The sequence below is a fragment of the Oxyura jamaicensis genome, chromosome 5 (genome assembly GCF_011077185.1).
Source record: "Oxyura jamaicensis isolate SHBP4307 breed ruddy duck chromosome 5, BPBGC_Ojam_1.0, whole genome shotgun sequence".
Lineage (NCBI taxonomy): Eukaryota > Metazoa > Chordata > Aves > Anseriformes > Anatidae > Oxyura > Oxyura jamaicensis.
The window spans coordinates 42,529,370-42,553,856 of NC_048897.1; the positions used below are offsets into that span (position 1 = coordinate 42,529,370).

Below are 24,487 nucleotides of genomic sequence, written 5' to 3' on the forward strand. Positions count from 1 at the left end.
TATTCTCAGCTGACCTTACTTCTCAGGCATTATATCCTGTGAACAGAGACAGCAAAATATGCCTGTATGTCAGACAAAACAACCATTTATTATTAGGCAGTGTTGATACCATCCACGGTCAGCCTGAGGTTTGAAAATAAAGTCTAATCAAAAATAGCTCAGATTACCCAGTAAGTTCAAGCATTCAGATGACTAAAAGTGCCTCTTCCTGTGGGTGTAACTGTCATAGAGCTTGTTTCAAGAAGTGAGAATTACAGATGAATTATAAAATTGATGGGAGCAACCATGGAAGCAAGTGAGAGGAGTTGAGAAATGTGAGCCCCCAGGCATTTAGCATCATATAAAAGCAGGTTCTCACCTGGCCTGAATAAATACTGGATTAGAGGTAAGTTTTATCTTTATACAACTTATTTCAGGAAGCTAACTGCTTGGAATCCAGTGTCCCAAAAGCCTTTACTGAAAAAAAATACACAGGGTATGGCTGACAACCTGCTGTAGAGCAAGAACCCACAGTTAGTTCATGCTGATATAAACTACCCCCAGGCAAAGGGGGTAAGCACTGTAAACTGTCTGTGTAAGCACTGTAAACCCAGGCACATAAATAAGAACTGACTTTTGTTTAACGACACGACACAGTGTACATATTGTGCAATTAACTACATATACAGCAAGCTGGGTGCTTGGCTTGTGGATTTCAGAACTTGGCTGCTTTATTTTCTGATTCCTTTGTATTACCTTGACCTTCAGTTACTCTATTTGCCTCTCCGATAATCACAGAACCATTTCTTCTGATATCCAGCTGAAGGCCAGCCAGCAGAATGAAGATACCACATATCTCTCTGCATAGACTATTTCTTTCAGTAACAAACTTGCTGGCTGTGAGTAGACAATTTTCTTTAGAAGTTACGTTCTGCTTCATGTTGCTGGTAGTTCCTGTTTCCTCTGACAGTGTTTAACAATATGCAGACAGGTTTCAGTATTCCTCTTAGACTGTGGGAGAGCCAAGTGAAGCTATTCAGAATCTGTGCTCCCCAGACAGCTGGAGCCCATTTAAGTACAAATCTTTCACACCAAACCTACAGAAACATCGTGGTAACAGGTCACATTGACCTCCCCTTGTTTCTGAGCTGGCTGCTGTACACAGGGAAATTCAACATCCAGTCTTCCTTGCAACCTCTTAGTCTCTGGATGACCGACCTTCATTACCTTGGTCTGGGAGAAATCTGAGGTTTATCTGTTAAGATCAGATAGATGGGGTTACAAGGCCCCCTTTTTCACTATTTGAAAGGCACTGGACATCAAAACAATGACCAACTCTATGGAGTGACTAAATCAACAACCAAAACAGAAGGAAGAAAGGTCAGAAATATAGTAAATTAAGACTGTTAAAAGTTAAAAAGAAAAAAAAAACACAAAACCAACCACCAAGCGAGTTTGATACAGACTTTTTTATCTACATTTTTATTACAGTGAGATAAACGAAGTATTACAAGTTGAGGAAAATGTAATGAACGTTGCCTGATAACGCCATTAGACATTTCACCCATGTGTTTGAAGACTGCCTTGTCTTAACCTTTAAATACCTCTGGGACGTTAATTATAATTGCAGCAGATTTAGGAACTTACCAAGACTCCTCTGAGAAACTGTCATTTCAGAAGCACATTTTGTAAGCACATTGTTTGCTCAGTAAACAAGTATTAATTTTGCACTTTCCATTCCAAAACTTTCAGGACAGATTTTAACTGCTGTGTTATAAAATTAATCCATATACCTAATTAGAATAGAACACACTACTATTTCTCCTACAGTGTACTTCCCCTTCCTGAGTAACTAAATTTTTAGTTAATGAAATAAATCTTGCAGGACAGTTCTGCATATAATGTTTTCAGGAAGAAATCTGCATTATGACTTTATAAAAGCCCATAAAAAGTCACTTTAAGTTTTATCTTCTATGCATAGCTTAAAAACAGCAAAGAGCAGACTGCGAGAATAGGAAGGTCATCACTGAAGTCTACAGTTACCACAGATTAGTTTATTTGCTACTGTATTTAAGAAGCTATTTTTCTTTTCTACACAATCACTTTAAAAAATGCTTTTCTATTGATTGTTAAACACTTGTCAGCACTAAGATACTGTACCCATGGGTTATAGAGAGGCAGTCACTGGTAAACATTTACTTTAATATTTTAAAGTTCATGACATTAGATTAGTGATACCAGGTCACGTAAACTGTAATGAAAAAGACAAAACCTAGGCATTGATCTTTCCAGCACACATTTGGAACACATGCAGTAGGACTAAGCTTGCTTTGCGTTTCTGTCTCCCCTCAGTCCCTTGCACAAATATGATGATAACACTAGCAGTGCTACTTAATAAACAGCATGCATTTCCACCTCAGAAATGCAGGTCATTTTTGGGGAGGATGTGTACATTGTGTTGCAGAACTGCTACAGCTAGGAAGGGGGCAGCACCAGCCCCAGGCAGGGCAAATAATCCAACACATTCTCATGTGCTAACAGGCTGATGCAAGGTCTCCCGAATCAGTGAAACTTTTCCCTCAACTCAAGTGTAATCAGCTGACTTCAAGGGTTTACAGACTGAAGTGTTTGTTTTATTTTTTTATTAAAAAAAAGTAAATGCAGAAATCACTAAATGTCTACTAGACCCCACACTACAGAACCTGATGAATTTTAAATCTTTCACACCTTATTCAAGTGCCTTATGTTTTAAATGATTTGCAAATACCATGCATCAATACCCACCTGTATTATCAAAGGTATGTTTATTTGATTTAGATAAGGCTGTCTGGGCTAGCAACTGTATGTTCTATATAAAGAGAAGACAGATCTAATAGTTTCCATTCAGCACTGTACATACAGAAACAAATTAGCAAATTATTTGATTTTTTTCATAAATCATAGCAGACATTAAAGTTCATTTTAAGAAAGGAGATACTGAGATATTACATGAGGTATTTTAACAAAGTGTATTTTCTTTCTTAAATACATCTTAAAATGTAAGTACCCCTATCTTGACCTGGTGCAGAAGAACAGGACAGGGCAGCACTGTAAGTATCCCTGCGTCCAGCAGCAACTTCATATTCACAGTATGATTCAGCATTTAGTATTTTCATAACTAAAATTTGCATTTCTCTAATATCTTCCACTTGAGAATATCAAGGGACTTTATAACCTTGTGACTGCCTCTTCCCTTCAGAGGCATTCAGACCAGTTAAATAGCTGCAGAAACAGAAATCCAGTGAAACTTCTGTGACTTGCCCCAGGTCAAAGAGGAAGAGGATTGCAAAACCAACCTGATTTTCTTTCTCCCATGCTCAGTTCACAGATCTCTATTCCTTTTACATTGATCCAAGACCTAAGTTACTGTGTAATCTGCTTTGTAACATCCACTTTCTCTGTGTGTGCAGCATGCTCCCAGTAGCTCCAAAGGACACATAGTCTAGTAAATCAAGCTACACAAAAAACAATGGAGCTACCAGTTATTAGTTTGAGATACAACCTCTTAACAACATATCTACAACAATTTACAAGTTAGACTTCATCATTAAAATGGCATTTTTATTTATATTTTCAACATGAAATACAATAAAATACAGTCTTGTGCTGACAGACATGCCTCACTGCAAGATTGGGCCTTGTCTTGTACAGATTCAATGCCTTTATTAACACACTTTGATTTTAAATAGATATGAGTCCAATTTTCAATTTTTCATGTACTCTGATGTTCATAGGAAGTAACTCACTAAGCGCAATATTTATAAAGCAGTGATTGCAGGCTGTACCTAACTAGGGAATGATCATATACAACAGAAGACAACAGTTAATCAATTTTGGTTCATCAAATGATAAGTTACATAAGCATTACTTCAAAATTCAAAAGCTAGCTTCCGTGGAGTCATAAATTGCTTCACCACTTCATCTGTGACCTGCTTCCGTCTCTCTTGATGAGCTGCTATCATGGGCTGCAATGTTTCAATAAGCACCTTCTTCAGCTCCCCCGTGAGCAATTCCCCACTTGTATATGCCTGTCAAAAAAGTGTTGCTTGCTAAGTATGGTGCTGTATGGAAAAGGACCTAGTGACAAATATTTCTTTAAAAGCCTGGTTGTGGCAAATGAAGATCTGGATGTCTTAAAAAAAAGCACATGCCTTAAAAAATCATGTGGTATCACTCTGAAAATGTAACCTGTAAAAATTGCTTGTTGCCTTTTAAAAGATTTAAGGTAGTTTGGCAATTTAATGTATGACTAATTATATGGAATAAATAAAATACATTCACAAGAATTTAACTGGGAAATCTTGTAATTATTTGCAGGAAACTGTTTTTCTTCTTTACATACCATTTCAAATAAATAGTTACGCTAAGCTGGGTTCAAATTCCCCTATTGTTCTCTCATCTAGTTTGGGTAAGGTATTAGATGTGACTGAAGTATCCTTTTTATAGGAAAGAACTCAGAATCTCTGTTCACAGTAGTGTTCATATTCACGGTGGGTAAGCCACACAATTGTTCTGCTACTGAAAACGCTTTAGCTAAACAGGTGACTGGGTTCAGCCCTGGTTAAAAAACACGGCTGCAGCAGTTCAACTATGATTTGAAGTGACAATAAACATGATAAACTCACTTCCCCTTGCAATTAAGCCATTTGTAATACTGAATTGGTATTATAAAATAAATAAGTAAAATATCTTAACAAGAATGAACTGTTTTAATTTCAGATTTTATTTTTAATCTTTTTTTTTCCTCTTTCTCAATAACACTGATGTTGCTTTCTCTGAGTACCCACTTCTGAAAGCTTCTCCCTGTGGTACCATAACTGAAACAGCTCCTCTACTGCCACTATAGGCACAAACTTCATGTTTTCTAATCTGATTCTGAGGCATCAGTGCTGTAAGCTGCTGGCTGTAGTACAGGCTTGTGCCCCCTCTAGCAGAGTTGCACTGATTTTGTTTCAATGGTGGGAGACTAATGGAAAATTGCTCAGCGTGTCAAATGTACAGATTTCCATAAGGAATTTGCAACAGATTTCTAGGGGATTAGTAGCTATCCAACCCTGTCCTTGTGTGGGAAAAAGCAGAAGGTTAGAGAAGAATCTGTAGCTCTTGCCCTTCTTGCAGCTGTTTCTACCAGGAGAAAGCTGATAAGCCAATATGACGTGGGTACTATTAACTAAATATACTGCCTTCCAAAGAAGGTGTATTGCCTAGGATTGATATGACACCGAAGCTCAAGGCAGTGAAATGCCTTGCTACCATCCCTAGGGACGGATGTCCGCCAAACAGGTTCAGGGAAATGTAACGTATACAAAGCAGCTTGTGCTTGGGCTCACTTTACTCCTTATAGTTATTACCTTTCTTTTGACGATAAGAAAAAAAAGATCAGCAAGCTTTTGAAGCTGCAGAGTATTCAGGTACTTTACACATATGGAACAGGCAGAGTTTATTATACAATTAAAAATAACATTAATCCTAAGGTAGAATCATTTAAAAAGTTGGGGAGGTACTGATATACAGTGTTAGAGATCTTTATGAAAATACTTGGAAATAAAGTTTTTTTTTTTTTAAAAAAAAGAAGGACTTGTGAGAAAGGTGAACATTGCAACAAAAATACAGAGGTCTTAATATAAAAACTTGGAAGGAATGGAGACCGTAAGAGTAACAACACAATTACCTTCCTGCAGAAGGTTGATAGGAGGACTTAGTTACAGCCTTGCCCTCACAGTAAGAAATGAACAATACTTCTTCAAGTTGCCTACTTACCTGCTTCAGTTGTTCAAGCCTGTCATCATCTTCGAGGAAGAAAGTCAGGTACATAAAAGACACATCGACATCACAGTTACCTCCATACTTCCTGTGCTCTTCAATAGTATCTCTGCCTCCCGAGAAGGCATGCTTGTTTATCTGAAACAATGCAATGGTTTTATGGTATAATTTCTACTAAACTGCAGATTACTGTATTATAAAGAGGTACATCACAATCCTCCAAATCCTCTATTAAGAAGCTGAAGGGTGACTGGGACAAGTTAATGCAGAGCATCAAGACTAAAGCAGGAAGGCAAAAGTCATTGGAAGTCAGCAGAGAAAAATGCTACATACATACTCCACAGGCTGTGGAGTATGCCAGACCAAAAATGAAGCAAAAATTAAGAAGAATCCACACCATTATTTTGTGAAAAAAGTGCCTTTTGTTGAAGCTGTTGCCTGTTGGATGGACTTTGTACTTACAGAAAATGTACTTTCTGTAAGAAGAAATAAGACATTCATCCCATTAAGAAGTTAATTTTGAAAGAGATGAAGAAGGCCTGGAGAATTTTTGAAGAAATCCTAGAGAGAATCTAACCTCTTTTTCAGGGAAAAGGAAAACAAAAGAAAGCAAGGCTAAACATTACAAAACCCTAGCTGGAATGACTATCACTAGACAAATGCACAATTGTTCAGTCTAAAAATGGAATACTTGCTGACTCCCAACCTCCTACTTTTTCTTTTATGCATAGCTTCCTATGGGCAGGTGAACTGCACTGGTGAATATATTTACCTGCTAATCCCACTCCCAGCTAATGCAGAAGCCATGGCATATTTTAATTTTTTTTACATGTATAGAAATCTCAGAGGATGCTAATTGTGCCACAAATATAAACAAAGCTAATGGTCAGGAAGAGGAAAAAAACCTTCTTCAACCATATGGTGGGCTTTCTTTGTATCTTGTATCTATTCAGACATCAACAACAACCAGCTAGGAGACACACATGCTTATGAAGGAAGATTTTACTAGTTCTGGTACTTAGGAAGTGTTATATATTTACAATTTCAGAACATTCTTATTATCTGTATTATATAACACAAATAACATGTTTTTTGTTTCTTTCTAACCACTGTATGATGATGACTTGTGGCACTGAATTACAAAAATTATGCAGCAATGAATATCTCAAGAAAATAAACTGCCACCTGTCACATTACATCTATTCTTATATTGTAGAACAATCTGAATAGCTATCTCAGAATCTGTAAAATTAGGATTTAAGATATTGTTTTGCACTTCCCCATACCTATTCCTTTCTAGATTTTGAAGTCTTTGTATCTTTTTTTTTGTATATCCATATTTTTACCGTTTATCTTCTTACTGAAGTGAGAGGGATTAAATACAGTATGCCAGGTGGAGGCACATTATTGTTTTATACAAAATGTTTCCTACATTAATTTTGAGCTCATTTCTTACATATTCTGGCATTGACTTGAGATTTGAATGATTCACCTGGTGATGCATTCATCTTTTCACTGAATTATTACAGATAAAATAGTTTATTATAATGTTGCCATTTATCTCCTTTGAATGGATTTCCCAGAAGCTTCTCAGCCTTTTCCAGTAGCTACTAATTCTTCATCTTATGTTACCTGGAAGTTTTGAACTCACTACTTAGCAACATACTAATGATCTGAAAAATGCTGCAAGCAGTAATTCTTTTTGTACAGCAGCAGCACTCTGTTTTTAACCTTCATGCATCACCAGAAATCACCTTTCCTACTCTAATTTTTAATTTCTTGGCCATAAAAATATTTGGTCTTTCACTCAAGCACTATTTCCATAGTTACTTTTTGATGGGCTTCAGAAGCTGAAATGCATCTCAGTTTGTCCTCCATTACTTGATGTTTTACAATGTGTTCAGGATTCACTCTTTACAGTTTTTATATTCCAAGTAATTAGAATTATTTTGTTACTTTTCCCACATTTTTAAAGGTAGCAGAAATAGGACTTGTTAATTGGATATAAATCATCTTGGATCTCTTCACAGATTACTACCTATTTGCTAGGAAAAATGGAAGAATATTATCAGTATTACCCCTAACAGTATATCCTCTGTTCTGAGATTATAGGTGCTTTTTAAAAAGCAACTGTGTAACTGTACAAATAATCTGGAATTCTTATCATCCAAACGCATGACGAATTCCAATTTTTAAAAAGAGCACTGTTTAATCAGTTTCTACATAAGATAATGAATTATTATGAAATGACTGCAGAAGAATCTGACCAATATATGGGTTTGTCAACCATAAAACAATGAATCCAAGCCCACCTAGCAGAAACAACACATGCATCTTTTTTCTTTTTGTGACTGACAGTTACTTCATGTCTGGTTATCTTGTCTGTTTCCAAATCCTTTTTCTGATTTTTATTTTTTTTAATACTATAGAACATGAGAACTTTTGCAAAACCTAAAGGCACTAGGAATATACTCAGATAGGAGAAAATAGCTCTTCCAAAATTAGGTGAAAATCAAAATTTGCAAATTTGAGGATGAAGTGCATGGCAGCGGATCCCCAAACAGTAAGGAAAGTATGGCCTGTGTTCTAACTGCTACTGTGCAACACCTGGTGCTCCTGGCATGGAGAGGCAGTCAAAAGAAAGAGCTGTTTATTTGATTTACATCAAGGACTGTTAGATTCCAAAACTATGGCAACGTAATATTTATTTCTAGAGCATGAGCCTCCACCGATCTTATTCTTACACCATTACTCAGACCCATCAGATGAACAAACACGATGTTTTGTACATTATACTATTGAATAATAGAATAGAAGCATTGTTAGCTTAGTTGGTAATGCAAAAGATTACATCTGATAGTCAAGCTAAATTTGTGTAACTTGGTCAACTGTTAAAGATGCTTTCCAATGAAATGTATGGGAAAAAAGATGCAAGCACGTCCATGTGTTCAAAGGAAAGATTAAAAATTTGCCATTGTAAACATGAACAGCACCACTTCTATTTGTCATAAAGCTTTGCGAGCTCAAGTTTTTAAGATTCTTACCTTTGTCTTGATTTGTTTGGGTGTATCAGTGAGGAAGATAGAGGAGTTGGGGTCACTAGCACTCATTTTTGTCTGTGCTCCTTGCAAGGCTGGGAAGAAGACTGAGTGTAGTAAGGCTGGTTTAGGATATCCAATTCTAGGTGCTACATCTCGGGTCATTCTGAAATAAGGATCCTGGAACAACCACCAATAAAAGCACAAAATAAAGTTGAGAAATGTGTTTTAAAGGCTGATTAGTGTTGGATTGTTCATGCCTTAACAGGTGGTCTCAAGAAAAAAAAAAAAAAAGAAAGTCCCATAACCTATTTCCAATTCACAGACTCATAGAATTATTTAGGTTGGGATAGACCTCTAAAATCATCTAGTCCAACCATTAACCTAGCACTGCCAAGTCTACCCCTAAACAATGTCTCTAATTCAGTCCACCCAGAGGAACAAACAAACAAAACCCAAATCCCCCCCCCCCCCCTTTTTTTTTCCATTGCCTTAGTTTCACTGCGCATTCTGATTCCCTCACTTAACAGACACATGTACAAGAATTTGGAGGTGGATACCAACCCAGATGGCAAGCTTTACCCCTTCAAATCTAGTTTAAAGCTCAACACATCAGCCAAACTAACTCATGCACAAAAGTCCTTTTCCTCCTCTGAGAAAGGTGCACCCATCAGGTACCAGCAGGCCTACTGTTGTGTAGACCATCCCATGATAGAGGAACTCAAAATTCTACTGGTGACACCAGCCTTGTGGCCATGTATTGATTACCTGGGGTCTGCCTGTTCCTTTCAATATTGTTCCCCGGCAGTGGAAAGATAAAGGAAATGTGAAAAACCAGTAATGGATAATTATTTTTAATGGCCACATGTTCTTCCATCCTCTCTTTATAAATCTCAGTTGTTAAGGTTCTGCAGGCTTTCTGACAAATTATTCCAACGCTTCTTTACTTTTACTGATAGAAGGTTTTTCCCTAGGGTACAAGTGCTGCAAGTTAAGGCCCACTATGATGAAAATATGATTTTCTTACCTGATCAATAGCACATGGAATAAGACACTGTAAGTCTTCCTTGCCATTGAAGATCTGTGGAAATGATGAACTGAAGGATGGAGCAGCTTGAATAGCAGGAAAACTGATCTTACCTAGAACATAAGAAGTTTGGAAAAAAGTGAGAAGTCAATATACGCAATGATAAATAGAACCTTTTGAAATATGTAAAATGCACATGTGAGTCATTTGGATACTCATTTGAAGACCAATACCTGTCTTTATCAAGCCGTATTGCCTCAGCTGAGGAAATCTTTTCATCTTTACCTTCTATGAACTCAACAAACCATCAACTAAAACTAATTTAGGTACTAATGAAAAAGGGCAGAGGGCAGGCTGTGATCACAAAGTTTCAAGACAAGGTTCAGCAACACATGCTTTTTATGCTTTTCCTTCATCATTGAATAATCTATCCTTCACAGAAATATACTTGACTGTATCATTACTCTGAGCTGCTCTTTTTTTTTTCCCTCTCACATTCTCTTTGTGAGAGAATTAGTATAGAGATACTTATCAGGTGAAGTCTCCTCTAAGATCTTAGAATCACTGCTATATGCATGCTGTTCAAAAATCTCAGGTGTGGTTAATTTTCTTTTTATTTAGTACTTACTCACAGAGTGACCAACCTACTTCCCTGATCAAAATACTCTCAGAACAGAAACCAAGTAGTAGATTTTTCCAAACATGGAATGAAGTCATTAATACAATACCAACATTTATTAGAAAACTGGTAAGGCAGAAATAGGAATCTGTTTTCTGGCTACAGTTACATCTGAAAAGCTGACCAATTATTGGTCAGAGAATGATGTTAGCACTCAGGAACACCAATGTTTTAATGCCATCTTTGACAGAGATTCTTTCTTTGGCCAATGTGACAGAAACCTACAATCACATTGAAGTAAATGGAAGTTACCTAGCACCATGACAATAAGGCTTTTGAGCACTCCTTATCTTTTCTCAAATGTATATGAAATGTTTTCTACTTTTGCAGTAGAAATTTCTAGAAAGTATAGTTGACTACAGCTACAATAGTTCTAAAAATCAATAATAGTTCTCTGTCTTGATCATTTCAGCTTTTGTGTTTTGCACTTTCTTGTTATTAATGCTACACCCTAGGAATTTCACTGTCAAGTGTTTTCTATATAATAACACCCTGTTAGAATCAGCCTAGAAACAGGGATCTTGTTTTTCGCATCTGTTTCATGAATGGCAGACACCAATCTCTTCAAATAGTTACTTAAATAGTGCCACAGAAAGTGAAAGCAAGGATCACTTCCAGTAACCCATGTTATTTCCTACCAATGCAATCACTGTCTGTAAAGCCAAAGATTCCTTTCACTTGGTTAAATGTAACATGCTTCTGGACTTTGACGATGTTTCTGTAGAATCCCGTACTTGACCTGAGAAAAAGAAAGTGGAAAAATAACGTAAGAGTGGGAAAGCACAGATAAAAGCTTCCAAAAGCTGAGACTGTTGCAAAACTTGCAGGATTAAATCTCTGAAGGCATTGTTTTGGTCTTTTTGTGGCCCATGGAGATGATAATGAGAGGATTTTCTAAGAAAGGAGCTCCAACAGAGGTTTCTTTTACTTAAATCTTTTTTAAAGTTTCCTTAAAGTTCAAATGATAATCTTTCATGTTGTCTTTAATTAATTGATCATAACAGTTGATGAAATGCATTTAGTTAATGCAGATAAAGTATAAACACATCTCAAAGATTTTGATGCCATTTTAAAATCAACCTGCAGTTTTCTTGGTGGTTTAGGTATTTTTACATTTTAGCAGCTTCAATATATTTTTGTAATTTAAATTTAAGTCCTGCACACACAAGTATTTGTTTATATATTATACAGAAGAATTACAAGAGGATATATGTAAGATGTTGAAGAGCACAAAAATGTATGTTTCTACTTTAAGTATTGTAAAGCTTGTCTTGAAGCTTTTAAACCTAGATACACTAGTTAAAACAGTGTTGACTGTCAAAGCAGAAGATAAAATACAGACAAATTTTTGGTTTCAATGCTCTAATGAAATTTATACTTACCCCAAGTAGTCTAAATCAGAAAAGATAAAGGTTTTATTGACGTCAAAACCACATGCAATGATATCTTTTGCATTTTCTTTAGCATATTCATATGCCTTCTCAGTTGTCAGATCCTTCCAGAGGTACTTCTCATCATCAGTTAACTGTATAACTAAGGGAACATCAAATACTTCTTGCAGCCACCTTATAAAAGTAGAAAAATTTTATCTCAGAATGGTTAAAAATAGACATTTTAGCCACACAGTTAAAAATATTTCTAAAGATTTAAACAAAAGCATATACAAAGGACTGCACCATATGCAGTTGCTTATGTTTAGCTGAGCAGAGGTAAGCATATTATACAATTTATAATGACAACTTACCTGAAAAAAAAAAGACTCGTTGTTTCCTGTACATATGCTAGCATTCACCATTTGCAATGACAGAAGAATTCAAAGAGATTTTTTGACTCAGAATCCAATTTCTTAGTGTCCTGCTGCTGCAGGCACCACCTCTCACAATGATGCTATTGAGTCTCATCACAAACTTGTGTTTGAGAAAAACAAAAATTCTAAGGAGTGCCGTCAAGTTTCAGGTACAAGGAAGATGGCTTTATGGTAATACACGGACTGTTAATGAAATGTTAAGATTGCATTGTTCATCAATATTCACCTCAAAGAACTAAAACTTATTGCATTGCATCCTTTAGTTCCATAAGCAGCATTCAACACTTTCTTAGAAAAAAATACTTTGACTCATTAAAATTGTAGAAATAGCTTACTTTGTGAATATAAACGGGATAAGATGACCAACATGCATTGCCTGAGAGGACGGCCCTCTGCCTGTATAAAGGTAAAAGGACTTCTTATTTTCGTAAGCATGAAGGATTTGGTCCATATCCCTGAAGAAGAAAAAGCAATCAAAGGAAAACATGAGGCAATTCAAAGAATTTATGAAGAAATATTTTCTGCAATTCTTATCTATTCAAATTCATATGCTTTTAAAGGCAAATGTATGAATAAGTGAAATATAGTATCTTAAGTGTCCTAGAAATATATATATTTTTAATTACTTTTCTGATTTAAGAAAAGGATTGTCTTGTTCAGCCAGTTTATGTAGAAAAACAAAGAAAAATTTACTTAATTGGATAATAATTTCTAAAGCCTTGTGAAACAGAGCTGGAAATTATTTCCCAAATAAGGTGTTATGTTAAAGCAACCTGGTTGGAATGGTCTGTGGTGGAGGTTATGCCCTCAGTCATGCTCAGGCACTTACTTGAAAAGTGCTAGCTGCCATGGGCCAAAAGTTGATGCATGCTAACATTTAAACAGTGTAGATGACTGTCAGGCTGGTGCTTAAGATTATTCCCTGAGCCTTTTTTATGTAACAGTAAAGAAGTATAGGTCCACAAGCCATGTGGACCCCTGATGAAATCAGCAATGCCAGCATATGAGACTTGGGGTTCTTTGCCAGGTCAAATTCTCCATCTGGCTGTTTACATACTGGCTCAAAGTGGAACCTGTACCAAGCAAAGATTCCCTGCACATTTCTCCTTCTATTTAGGATTAGTGAAGACATATCAGAAAAAGATGCATGTACCCAGAAAGAACACAGTCATTCAAGTTTTGACAGGTAAACCTGGAGTAGTTGCTATTTTCAATTCACAGTTGATTTACCTTGGTGTAAAGAACATGGTCTTTTGCTAGGCATAGCAAATGCTCAAAGAAAGCCTGTGAGCCCAGGTAATGCTCACAGAAAGTGTACCTATTCTGGCCTTTTTGAATTTTAATGAGAAAAACTCACCTGTGAGAAAAAAAGATTCCTCTACGTAGAAAGCGGTGAGGTTTTTGCCCAATAGCTCTTTCTATTCGATTGATCAGATCTGTGTCAATTTTAGTGCTGCCAAACCGAACTATAATAATAAAATATTAAAAAATAAAATAAAATTAAGCATAGCATAGCTATGAAGAGATCTTGCATTTACCTAGAACATGCCAATGCAGCCTAGATCAAAAAGAACATCTTTAAGTTTTAGGAAAAATGTAAAATGGCTTGATTTCCTGATTCTTCCATGGAGTCCCAGCAGTAGTCCCTGATATTAACTCTATGCTAGCAGGCTCAGTCTATTCGCTACATCTCCATTTTGCTCCATCTATGATTAATTATAATAGCCGTTTCCTTAAACAAGGAGTATGCTTATTCAGAACAAAAGGTATTCTAGAGAAACATATCAAGGTCAGTAACTTGGCCTCCATAAATCAAAGGATAAGAATGGCTGCAAGGCTCTGAATATTCCTTTCTTGATGTCTGAATTTTCAGCCCTCAAATCGTGTTTTCCTCTTTTCAACCCCGAATGCTCTTCTCCAAACTTCATTTTTCATTTATATTGACATGATTACAGACACTGCTCCCCTCAAGAGGCTTGAAAAGGTAATGCATAATACCCTTCGTTGCATTCAAGTAACACTTATTACTTGGAAAACAGTTTAGGGAAATCAGCTGATTAAAATAAAACAATATTTTCAGAGGAAGTGATTTCATTCAAGAAGGGTTTTGTCAGACTGAAACAGCAGCATTTTTTTCCCATTGCAGATGAAACTGAACTGGGAAAATCTTTTATTTCATTAAAGCTTCCTATACTCCAATCCCAGTTCTTGGATCCTAATAATCATGTCCATTCTCCGTTATTTTGACACACTAAAATAATCTAGACAGGAATCTACTCTTTGCTCCTATTCTGCTCTACTCAGAATTAAAACAACCTGTAGTACTAGCTATTAGGACTGACAAACTAAACAAAAGAACAAAATAGATAAAAAAGTACATTTATATATATATAATAATATATATCCATCTATAAAAAAATCAACACAAAAAACAAGCCTTTCTGTGGGGATGCGGTAATTCACTGAAATGTCCTTCCAAAGACTGTGACTTGCTACTAGAACAGGTAGACTTCTAATGTTACATCCTAGCACATGGTAATGATCCTTAGCTGGACAGTCTAACAGTTTAGACCACTAGAGAACATAACAGAAAGAGGTTGATTCCAACTGGAGGCAGAACTCTTTACCTGTGCTGTCTACCCAATGCACTGCCTTGAGAATACAACTCATTTTACACACAAAATTAATCTACAGGGACATCAAGGAACATTGAATACATTTGGGGTAATTTGGAAAGTCAAATATTCAGATTCCCTTGTCTTATTATACAGCCAGACTGCACCAATCTCTTTCCCAGAGGAGGAAAAGAGGCTTTCAACCCTTTACAGCACAGGTTCTCAGAGCACAGCATGGAGGCTAATTTTAGTCAATCAAGGCTTTGTATATATCTCAAAAAGGATTATTTCAGACCATGGCCATCCTAATGCTTGAGACTGCAGCGCTCAAAATAGATGGGACAGAAGACTAAGAAGACCAACATGCACCCTTGAGCACTGGGATGCTGAGAAGCATGAAGTACAGGGAAGTACCCCTTCCACAGTCTGGCTGAAAATTGGGATGTATGCTTAAGTTTGATGCTGTACTTTGTTAGGTGGACTATTAACTGAACAACCTTGCACAGACAAAAATCAGGACCCCTCACTGAAGGAAAAGCAGGAAAAACTATTGACAGGAAAGAAGAATAGTAATGCATCCAATCTGAGCATCAACTTGACTAGGTTTCTGCAGCTTCAGCCCCTCTCCACCTATTCCGTTTTCTTCCAGAATTACTGCTTATGCACAGTATTAATACAAGGCTTTTTATATAGTCAGTACACTTAAAGTTACGTGAATCCTTTACTAAATGGGAGGGAAAACGAGACCTCTTGTTTCCCACTGGATAATGGTGAACAAGTTCCTGTTTGCAACTGTCCATTCACTGGAGGTGACTCAGGAGGGACAGCACACAAAGAGAGCACCAGGCCCACCCACTGACTCATTAAAATAAGTGCCACTAAAAAAGATAAATGCTGGTTCATGATTCAGCAAACACCACTTTAATCCATATGTCTTCTGAGTGTTTCCAAATGTGCTTGTCCCAAGCAGACCTTAATTACTGATTTAATTTCTGCCTAGCAAAAAAATGCATTACAAAATGCCAAAGTAATTCTAATTTGGATGAATGCTAAATAGAGACCAAATGAAATGAAAAACGTTTGATTCAGCAGAACAGTAACAAAAGGGAAGAGGCTAATCTTATAGAGAGAGGTTCTGGAGTCTCCCTCCTTAGTTATCTTCCAAAGCCACATGGACATGGTCCTCGGCAACCTGCCACAGGTGGCCCTGCTTGAGCAGAGGGGTTGGACAAGATGACCTCCACAGGTCCCTTCCAACCTCCACCATTCTGTGATTTTATTATTAAGAAATCATGAGAAAGCTGAAGACTAACTGAGGCTAGCCACCTCAGAAATACTTACACTGTCACAGAAAGTGATTAAAAGCTCTTGTATTACAGAATCATAGAATGGTTTGGCTTGGAAGGAACCTCGAAGATCACCAATCCCCCTGCCATGGGCAGGGACACCTCCCACCACACCACATTGCCCAAAGCCCCAACCAGCCCGGCCTTGAACACTTTTGGAGACGGGGCAACCAGAGCTTCTCCGGGCAGCCTGTGCCAGTGCCTCACCGCCCTCTGAGTAAAGAATTTCTTCCTAACAGCTAATCAAAATCTCCCCACCTATAGTTTAAAACCATTCCTCTTTGTCTTGTCACTATCCATCTGTAAAAAGTCGCTCTTCACCCGTGTAGAACAGTTTACTGGAAATGCCTACCTAATTGTATTAAACATTAACAGACTGTGTGACTCCCTTTTCTTTGTCCATCTTCATCTTCCTTGTTAAAAGACTGCGTAATATTTGCCTATATATTTCCTCTAATGAGGAAGTTCAGTGTATTTTAAACTCTCTGTCCAGAAAGAAATCTGCCTTCCTAACCAGCTTCTGACAAGGACACAGAGCCCTTTTCTTTGATCCTGCTCTTGATCTCTAGTGTTCTATCTTTTACCAAAAGACGGCTTTACTCTTGCTATATGTAAGGGGTCCTGAGAGCTGCCATTTTCAAGAGCAAATTTACATTTGCTGAAAATTTAATGCGTACTTTTCCTTTTTGTCATTGCCTGGTTATATTTGCATACAAATAGTAAATTATTAGTTTTCTGTTATTACACTAACTTTACTGACCAGGCCAGTCTTGATAATCTTTGAATGGCCATGGAAACTGGGAGAGGCTCCTGTGGACTGGAAGAAAGAAAATACCACTCCCACATTGAAGAAAGGCAAAAAGAAGAATGTGCAGTACTGGAGGCCAATCAGCCTCCCTTCAACCTCCAGAAATGTGATGGAGCAAATACACCTGGAAACTATTTCCAAACATTATTAAAGATGTCAAGGTGACTGGGAGTAGTCAGCATGGATTTATGAAAGGGAAATTGTGCCAGTCCAACTTATTAGCCTTCTGTGATGATATGACAAGCCTAGTAGAAGAGGCGAGAACAACAGGTGTTGTTTATCTCAATTTCAGAAAGGCTTTTTACACCATCTCCCATCTTATTCTCATAGTCAACTGATGAAGACTGGACCAGGTAAGTGAGATAAATGGGCTGAATTGCCAGGCTCAACCAGTTCTGACCAGCAGCGTGAAATCCAGCTGGAGTCCTGATGTTAGTCATGTAGTCCTGAGGGTTAATACTGGGGCCAATACTGTTTAACAACTTTGTTAATGATGTGGACGAGGAGACAGAGTGCACTCAGCAAGTTTGTGGACGATGCGCTACTGGGAGGGGTAGCTGATACACCAGATACTGCCATTCAGAAGGACCTCACCAGGCTGAAGAAATGGACTGACAAGAATCTCCTGAAGGGGATGTAACAGGGGATGAACAAAAGGGGATGTAAAGTCATGAATCTGGAGAGCAGCACCTCTGTGTGCTGGTACAGGCTGGAAAGCAGCCTGGAAGAGAATGACCCTAGGCTCCTGGTGGGCAAGGAGTTGAAAACAAGCCAGCAATGTGTCCCTGTGTCACTGGAAGCCCAATGGCCTCATGGGATGTATCAGGAACAGTGCTGCCAGAAGGTTTAGGGAGGTGATCCTTCCCCTGTCACCACTGGTGAATAACACCTGGAGTGCTGGGTCCAGTTCTGGGCTCCTCAATACAGAAAGAATCCAGACATACTAAAATGAATCCAGCAAAGGGCCAGAAAGGTGAAAGACTTGGACCATCTGTCATATGAGGAGGTGCTGAGAGAGCTGGGATTGCTTACTCTGGGGAAGAGAAGGCTAGGGGAGGGGATGGATCTTATCAATGAGCATAAATATCTGAGCAGAGGAAGTGGGGGGAGTAAAGGAGATATATTTCATACCGTGTATGGTCAAATGCAGGAACAGGATGCCCAGGAAGGCTGTGGGATCTCCATCCTTGAAGATGCTCAAAATCCTACTGGACAAGGTCCTGAGCAATTTGCTCTCATTGACTTTGTTTTAAGCAGGGAGGTTGACTAGATGATCTCCCACCAACTGCAAACGTTCTGTATCACTTGCAATATTGATCTCACTGAAGTATTAACATTGTTAAGATACAGAGCTCCTTTTGACTTACCCCTCTGCTTTTTTCTCATGCTCAAAACACAAAAAAACCCCACATATTCTCTAGGGATGTTCACCTCTAGTACTTAGCTAACAGAACCTTTCTTCTCAGAATATCTGGTTTGGTGCACAAGCAGGCACTTAAGTGTACATCCAGGACAACCATTTGAGAATACTCCTTTCAATCACACCATGCTCTTAGCACTTTCATTTCTTCTATCCCTGAGTTAAAACAAACACGCTGACAACTTTATAGGGTACCACTAGCATATAAAAAGACTGTGGGTGGCACAAAAATGTCCTGTATTATAAGAGCTATTACATTAAGCTCTTGGACAATACTTTGTGTTACTGTTTTTAAAAGAAGAGGAGGAAGTTTATAAAGAGCAAACAGTAACTATTGCATTTTCTGGAGTGGTTAGCGCTCTTCTCTGAATAATTTTCAGGGTCTCCGTTAGAATAACCTAAATGACTCATCCACCAAATTCCCCAGTCCGTTAGCAGTGTAAATAAAGAAGAATTGGTCTAACCCTCCATTGCTGAATAGGTGAAAATGACATACACAGATATACAAATGGGTACTGGGAAGTAGTATAGTGCTGTCAGGTAGAATAATAGCATTACTTTAGCTAATTGATTTACAGTGAAGTCATACTAGCCATTCTCAGAAAGACTTTGAGATTGTGCCAACACAAGTATTCTACTCTTTCCACTATTATACAAAATTCCCCCCCCCCCCCCCCAAGAGAACAAAAAAGCCTTCTCCAATCTACATAGGTAATGAGATGAGTGATCTTGTCCATTTCTAGATTCTAATAACTTTCTTCCTTCCCCCCCACTGACATGTATCTTTCTCTGCACGCTTCTCCCTTTCCAACTTTTCATTTCTCCTATTGCCTTCTGCAGACTAAGCCAACATACACATACATTTGATGTGATCATCCAGTAACATCACACTGAGTTAAAAGAATGCTGACACTAACAACTGAGCTCCCCAAAGCAAATATACGGTTACCACCACATAAAGGTCTGCTTAATAGCTTGTTTCTCACACCAGCCACGTACAACTGGTACAGAATTTTCACTGAGGTACAAACATTTCATTAAAAAGCAAAAATAGCAGAAATTAATGAATAGTTCTTTCACCTATTTCTAAGCTATGCACTCGAACTGTAAAAATAGACTATAAAACAAGTAACAAAGTTAACTAACGCCCTGTTTCTTAAATTATAGAACTTTGCAAGTTTTGTAGCTTCCTTATCTGAAATATTTTCCATTACATTTTCCATTACATTACATTACAAATTACATTACATTTTTCTGGCATGAGTTTTACCTTCTCCATCCCAGCCAGCACCAGTGTTTGATGCAGTGCCTTGTGAAGGTGTCATTACACTTACGGATTTGTATATTGCTTTTGGACCATCCCTGCTCTCCCTAATGCAGAAATCAAGTCAGATGCAGAGAGATGGTAGGAAGAATCCTACAGCCTGGCCAGAACACTCTGGACTCTAGCTGTTCTGCACCACAAACACTGAAGATACATATACCCATTCACACTGTCCTCATTGATGTACCTTTTAATAACAGTCCTTATGCTAAAAACAAACTGAGTTAAACTTATTTTAAACTGAAAAGTTGTTTGCAACATGTTTAAGTCTTCCATAGGAAATCCCTACCTAGGACACTGAAGTTCTATAGCAAATTCTTCAGACATGAATGCTAACATTAAACATATATTGTTCTAAGTAATGGTGTTGATCAAGATTTGCTATAATATGCTGTTTCTGTGATCATTATGACCACTCTGCATAAATTCCTTAGAAGCAATGAAGAAACAGTTGTACCTATGAGTTTGTCATAATCCACGCCTTTAGCATTTGAGGTCTGCACTGTCCAGGGGTCCACAAAATCCTCATCCTCTTCTTTAGTTGTACCATTGTTTATTAATGCGAGGTCTGTTGGAGGTAAGCCTGCCTGATAATCTTGTCCTGTTGTTGTTTTATATGACAGCTTTAACGATAACAGCATCCTCACTGCTGCATCTATTTCATCCTGAACAAAGGAAAAACAGCCGTTTAATGACACAATTGAGATAGACAATTACATGAATGTCTCAGTCCTCCAAAATTCTGTATCCATGGTTTGACTTAGAGCTTTTACAAATAAAAGCCCTAAGCTTTTATTTATATGTTTGCAGCATCACTGCCAAAGGTAAAAGTAAGGAAAATAGCAGGTGACACAGTTTCCCAACCAGCAGAACTTGGAACACCACTGGCAAGGTATTTAAAGTACCTCTGTTTCACTTCTCTATTTTTGCCTGAGGGGAAAAAAAAAGCCTGCTTTTTGGAGGGATAACAAATTCAACATTTTAAGCACAGATTTCTAAGATACATGGATACAGTAAAATACAATAATTTACTTTATAATGAATGTTCTTTTTGTAGTTTACCTTAAAATAACATATTTATTACAATTCAATGACAGACTTGAAGACAAAGAAGAACATTAAGTTCTTTACAACTCCCATTGCTATGACTTTTTTTATACAAAGCTATTGTAACATCTCATGCAAGCAATACATACATCAAGCTTTATACAATGCCTAGTTTTCAAGGTTTACTCCCACACGCAATCCACAAAGAGAGACCACATGAAACCTGAGCTCTCTTCGCCAACATAGTGATGATAGAGCTGAAAATTAATGGCAAATTACTACAGGAAGATTAAACAGGGACTGTTACAGGAAGACACATTTGTTAATGCGTACAATAATGCTCCCAGAAAGACTTTAACATAGAATCTAAAATCAGGGCAGAATGAAAATGACAAAAACTTCATTTGAAAACCAAATACCTTGGATCCCATTATGCAGCACAGCACGTGGCTGAAGCAGCCTTCCAGGCCGACAGCTCTCTGTTCTTACTTTACAACTTTGCTCTTACTAATAACTATCTTGCTCCAGATATGTCCACAAAATGGACATACATATTTTAAACAAAGATTTTTTTCATACTGTAATACAAAACAGATCTTAGAACAATCATTCTTCAGCACTCTTAAAGACAGACCTAGTCTGAAAAATGAGTTCAGCACATGGAATGGAAATACCTTTGGTGCTTTTCCTGCTTTCAGTGCTCTGACTTTCTCTCCTTGTTCAGTTACTCTTTCAAACAGCTGAAGTGGACTCAGGGATTTCAAATCACAGTTTGGACTATCAGCCATTTTGCTAGAGTGTAAAAGATCTTTTTATTTACAATTCAGCTAAATCCAAGTTCCAATTTTTTGGCTTGTAGATTCAGAAGCGCAGTAGCGAAAACCAGGAGGACTGTGGAGCAAAAAAAAAGTGTGTTTTATTCTTTCATATATATCTTGAAGGTTAGTTGAATAAAATAAGAACATAAAAAGACTTCACTGACCCCATACCTAATTCTATTCATATCAGATTGATGAATGTAGAGACTTCAGCACAGTGAGCTTCAGAGAGCAAACAAGTTTGATATTGACAAGTAAACAGAACTGATATTGACAAGGGCATCAAATAAATTTACAGATCATTCCAATGTTGTTTCTAAGTATCCCATTTAACACTAGAACAACTTTTCAAAAAGGTGTCAAAGTAATTAGAAATATTTAACTCGGAGCATCTGACTCCTGATTAATTTGTTTGGACTACTCAATACCTTGTCAAATTTTGTTCCATAAAAGCTGAATGATCAAGAGATTCTCATAACCATTATAAAGAATTTTGTCTTAATATACGCAATCTAATCTTTCAACTCATAAAAAAACATACAAGAGAAAAGCCTGGTCTTTACTGCTTTCCTCCAGAGGTTACAAAACTGATGATCAGTGAGAAATGCTGCTTTCTAAGAAACGATCAATTCTCAGGTAAGCAAGTCTGTAAATTTACGGAACTATTTGTTTCTTAGCAGTACATAATAAAAATAATGCTAGAAGATGGCTTAAGTCTGAGAATAACAACACAGCAGCCTTCCTTATGTCCAACATATACCTTAACCAGGGAACCTTTCTAGCGCTGAGTGTGCCCTTAATCCACAAACAGACTTCTCTCCCAGGCTAACACAGATAATATTGTAATGATTAACAACAGCACAGTCTGAAAGTTTCTTAGCACTCTTTTAAAAAAATAATTAATAGCATACAAGACTGGAAAATTACAACTGCACAGTTTACACTAACAAAGAAAGTAAGAAAGTTAAATAATGCTGTTAAGAAAGTGTACAGTTTGGGTTATCAAAGGCATTAAAATCAAGGTTATTTTCACTCTACATCAGAAACACCTTGATCTTTATCCCTTCAGTTTTAATCTAAAACATGTTACAAGTAAGCTCTCCTGTACTTAATTTTAATGAGTACAAGGAACACCTCTTAGTAGTTTCCAAGAGTGGAAAACTCCTGTAATATGGACTGCATTGAATTCACTTTTATTTTACTATATATGGCTTCCATAGAGGTGCCCCAGCAATTTCTTCCTCCAACTTTTCCAAAATTACCTGATACATTGTTTTTAAGTACTCTCTGATCTAAAAAATAGACTTTTATTGCCGTCTAAGAAATCTGGTGAATCTGTTATTAGCCTGCCATGAGTGAAAACCCATTTCAACTACAGAAACAAGACTCTGTATTTTAAGAAATCCTTCTTTAAAAAAAAATCATGCTCAGCAGCTTCCTGTACAAAATGATATGCTCTTTAGCAGTACACAGGCTAAATTACCATTTTTGGGGGGTCATAATTTAAGCATCTGAATATTTAAATATTCAGAACTGTGGATAAACAAGCATTAACTTAATATGGTAAGAGAGAATTTAAAAACCATTATGATTCTGATTTTGCCATATTTACATACAAGAAAATAAGTGTTAAGAGAGAATAGGGCAGAAACCTCTCTGAAAAATAACACCGGAAGTCAAACTGCAGCTATCTTAAAGCGATGAATATGCTACAACAACAAGGTACACAGAGATGCATAAAAAGAATTTAATAAGACCTGGAGCTGATAAAAGGAGATACCAGTACAAACTCTAATGAGAAAAGCAAACTGAGGGAAAAAAAAAAAATCTATGGAAAATATCACTGCAATTTGGCCAGGGTGGCAAAGTGCTGCATCACAGCCTGATGTGGTTCATTATGCAATCACCCAAGCTATTGCATGGGCTTTTTCTTGAGAGGAAAATGATGTCATCTTAGTTCACACCGATTCTTAATTTACCTGCACTATAATCAGAGGGGACAGTGACAAGTGCAATGAAAGCTAAAATAGTAAATTAACCTCACAGTGAGCTGCAAACAGCTGTACGTTGGAAATAGCATCCACCCTGGGTGCTCTCGCCATGCCCGTGAAGGAAGAGCTCTGTGCCCCCTGATGACTTTCAAAGGATTTTGCACATTCTAAGGGAGCTAGCTGAATGTTCAGAGACTAAATCACATGTTAAAACTTTTTTCCTCACTAGAGGAACATGCCTCTCAAATACACTTAGTGGTACCCGTTAACGATTTTGTAAGAAATGGAGTTGTAAGCTTAGTGCCTTGTCATCTCCCACTTTCAGAATGGAACCTGGAGAGCCTCCCCAGCACATGTTGCTCCATTCAGAGCATATTCAGCCACAGTGAATCACAAAAGCTGATAAAAAACCACAAGCATTTGACCCCCCTTTCTCATAATTAAAAAAAAAAACTTAAAAAATAAGCAGGTAACAGTTGAATTAGCTGTTGAGCATGACTTCAAAGCGGCCCTCCCCCAACACAACCAGCCCTGTGCACATTGACACCGCGTGTGGTTAAAATGCCGCCGGGCAAAGCCTCCCCGGACAACTTACGAGGGTCTCGCTGGTAGCTAAGCCGCGCTCTGGCCGAGGCGCCGCGTCCCGCACAGCCGCACCATTCCCAGCGCCAGCTCCGTACAGCCCCGAGGGGAAGGGGAACCGCAGACCCCGCCGGCTGCCGGGCGCTACCGGTCACTCACGTACAGGCCGGGGGCAGCGGGCTGCTCCCCTCTGCGCGCCCGGAG

At 37.7% G+C, this 24,487-nt stretch overlaps 1 protein-coding gene across 1 annotated transcript; it reads right to left on the reverse strand.

Moving 5' to 3' along the window:
- Nucleotides 1–1,433: 1,433 nt before the first annotated feature.
- WARS1 (tryptophanyl-tRNA synthetase 1) lies at nucleotides 1,434–24,348 on the reverse strand. The gene is made up of 11 exons (XM_035327955.1): nucleotides 24,297–24,348; nucleotides 21,567–21,783; nucleotides 20,303–20,510; nucleotides 13,690–13,798; nucleotides 12,668–12,787; nucleotides 11,908–12,090; nucleotides 11,164–11,264; nucleotides 9,847–9,959; nucleotides 8,826–8,999; nucleotides 5,779–5,919; nucleotides 1,434–4,046 (listed from the first exon to the last, which is right to left on the reverse strand). Exons 2-11 carry the CDS (start codon nucleotides 21,678–21,680, stop codon nucleotides 3,888–3,890), a joined length of 1,422 nt encoding a protein of 473 aa, XP_035183846.1. The 5' UTR covers nucleotides 21,681–21,783; nucleotides 24,297–24,348; the 3' UTR covers nucleotides 1,434–3,887.
- Nucleotides 24,349–24,487: the final 139 nt, after the last annotated feature.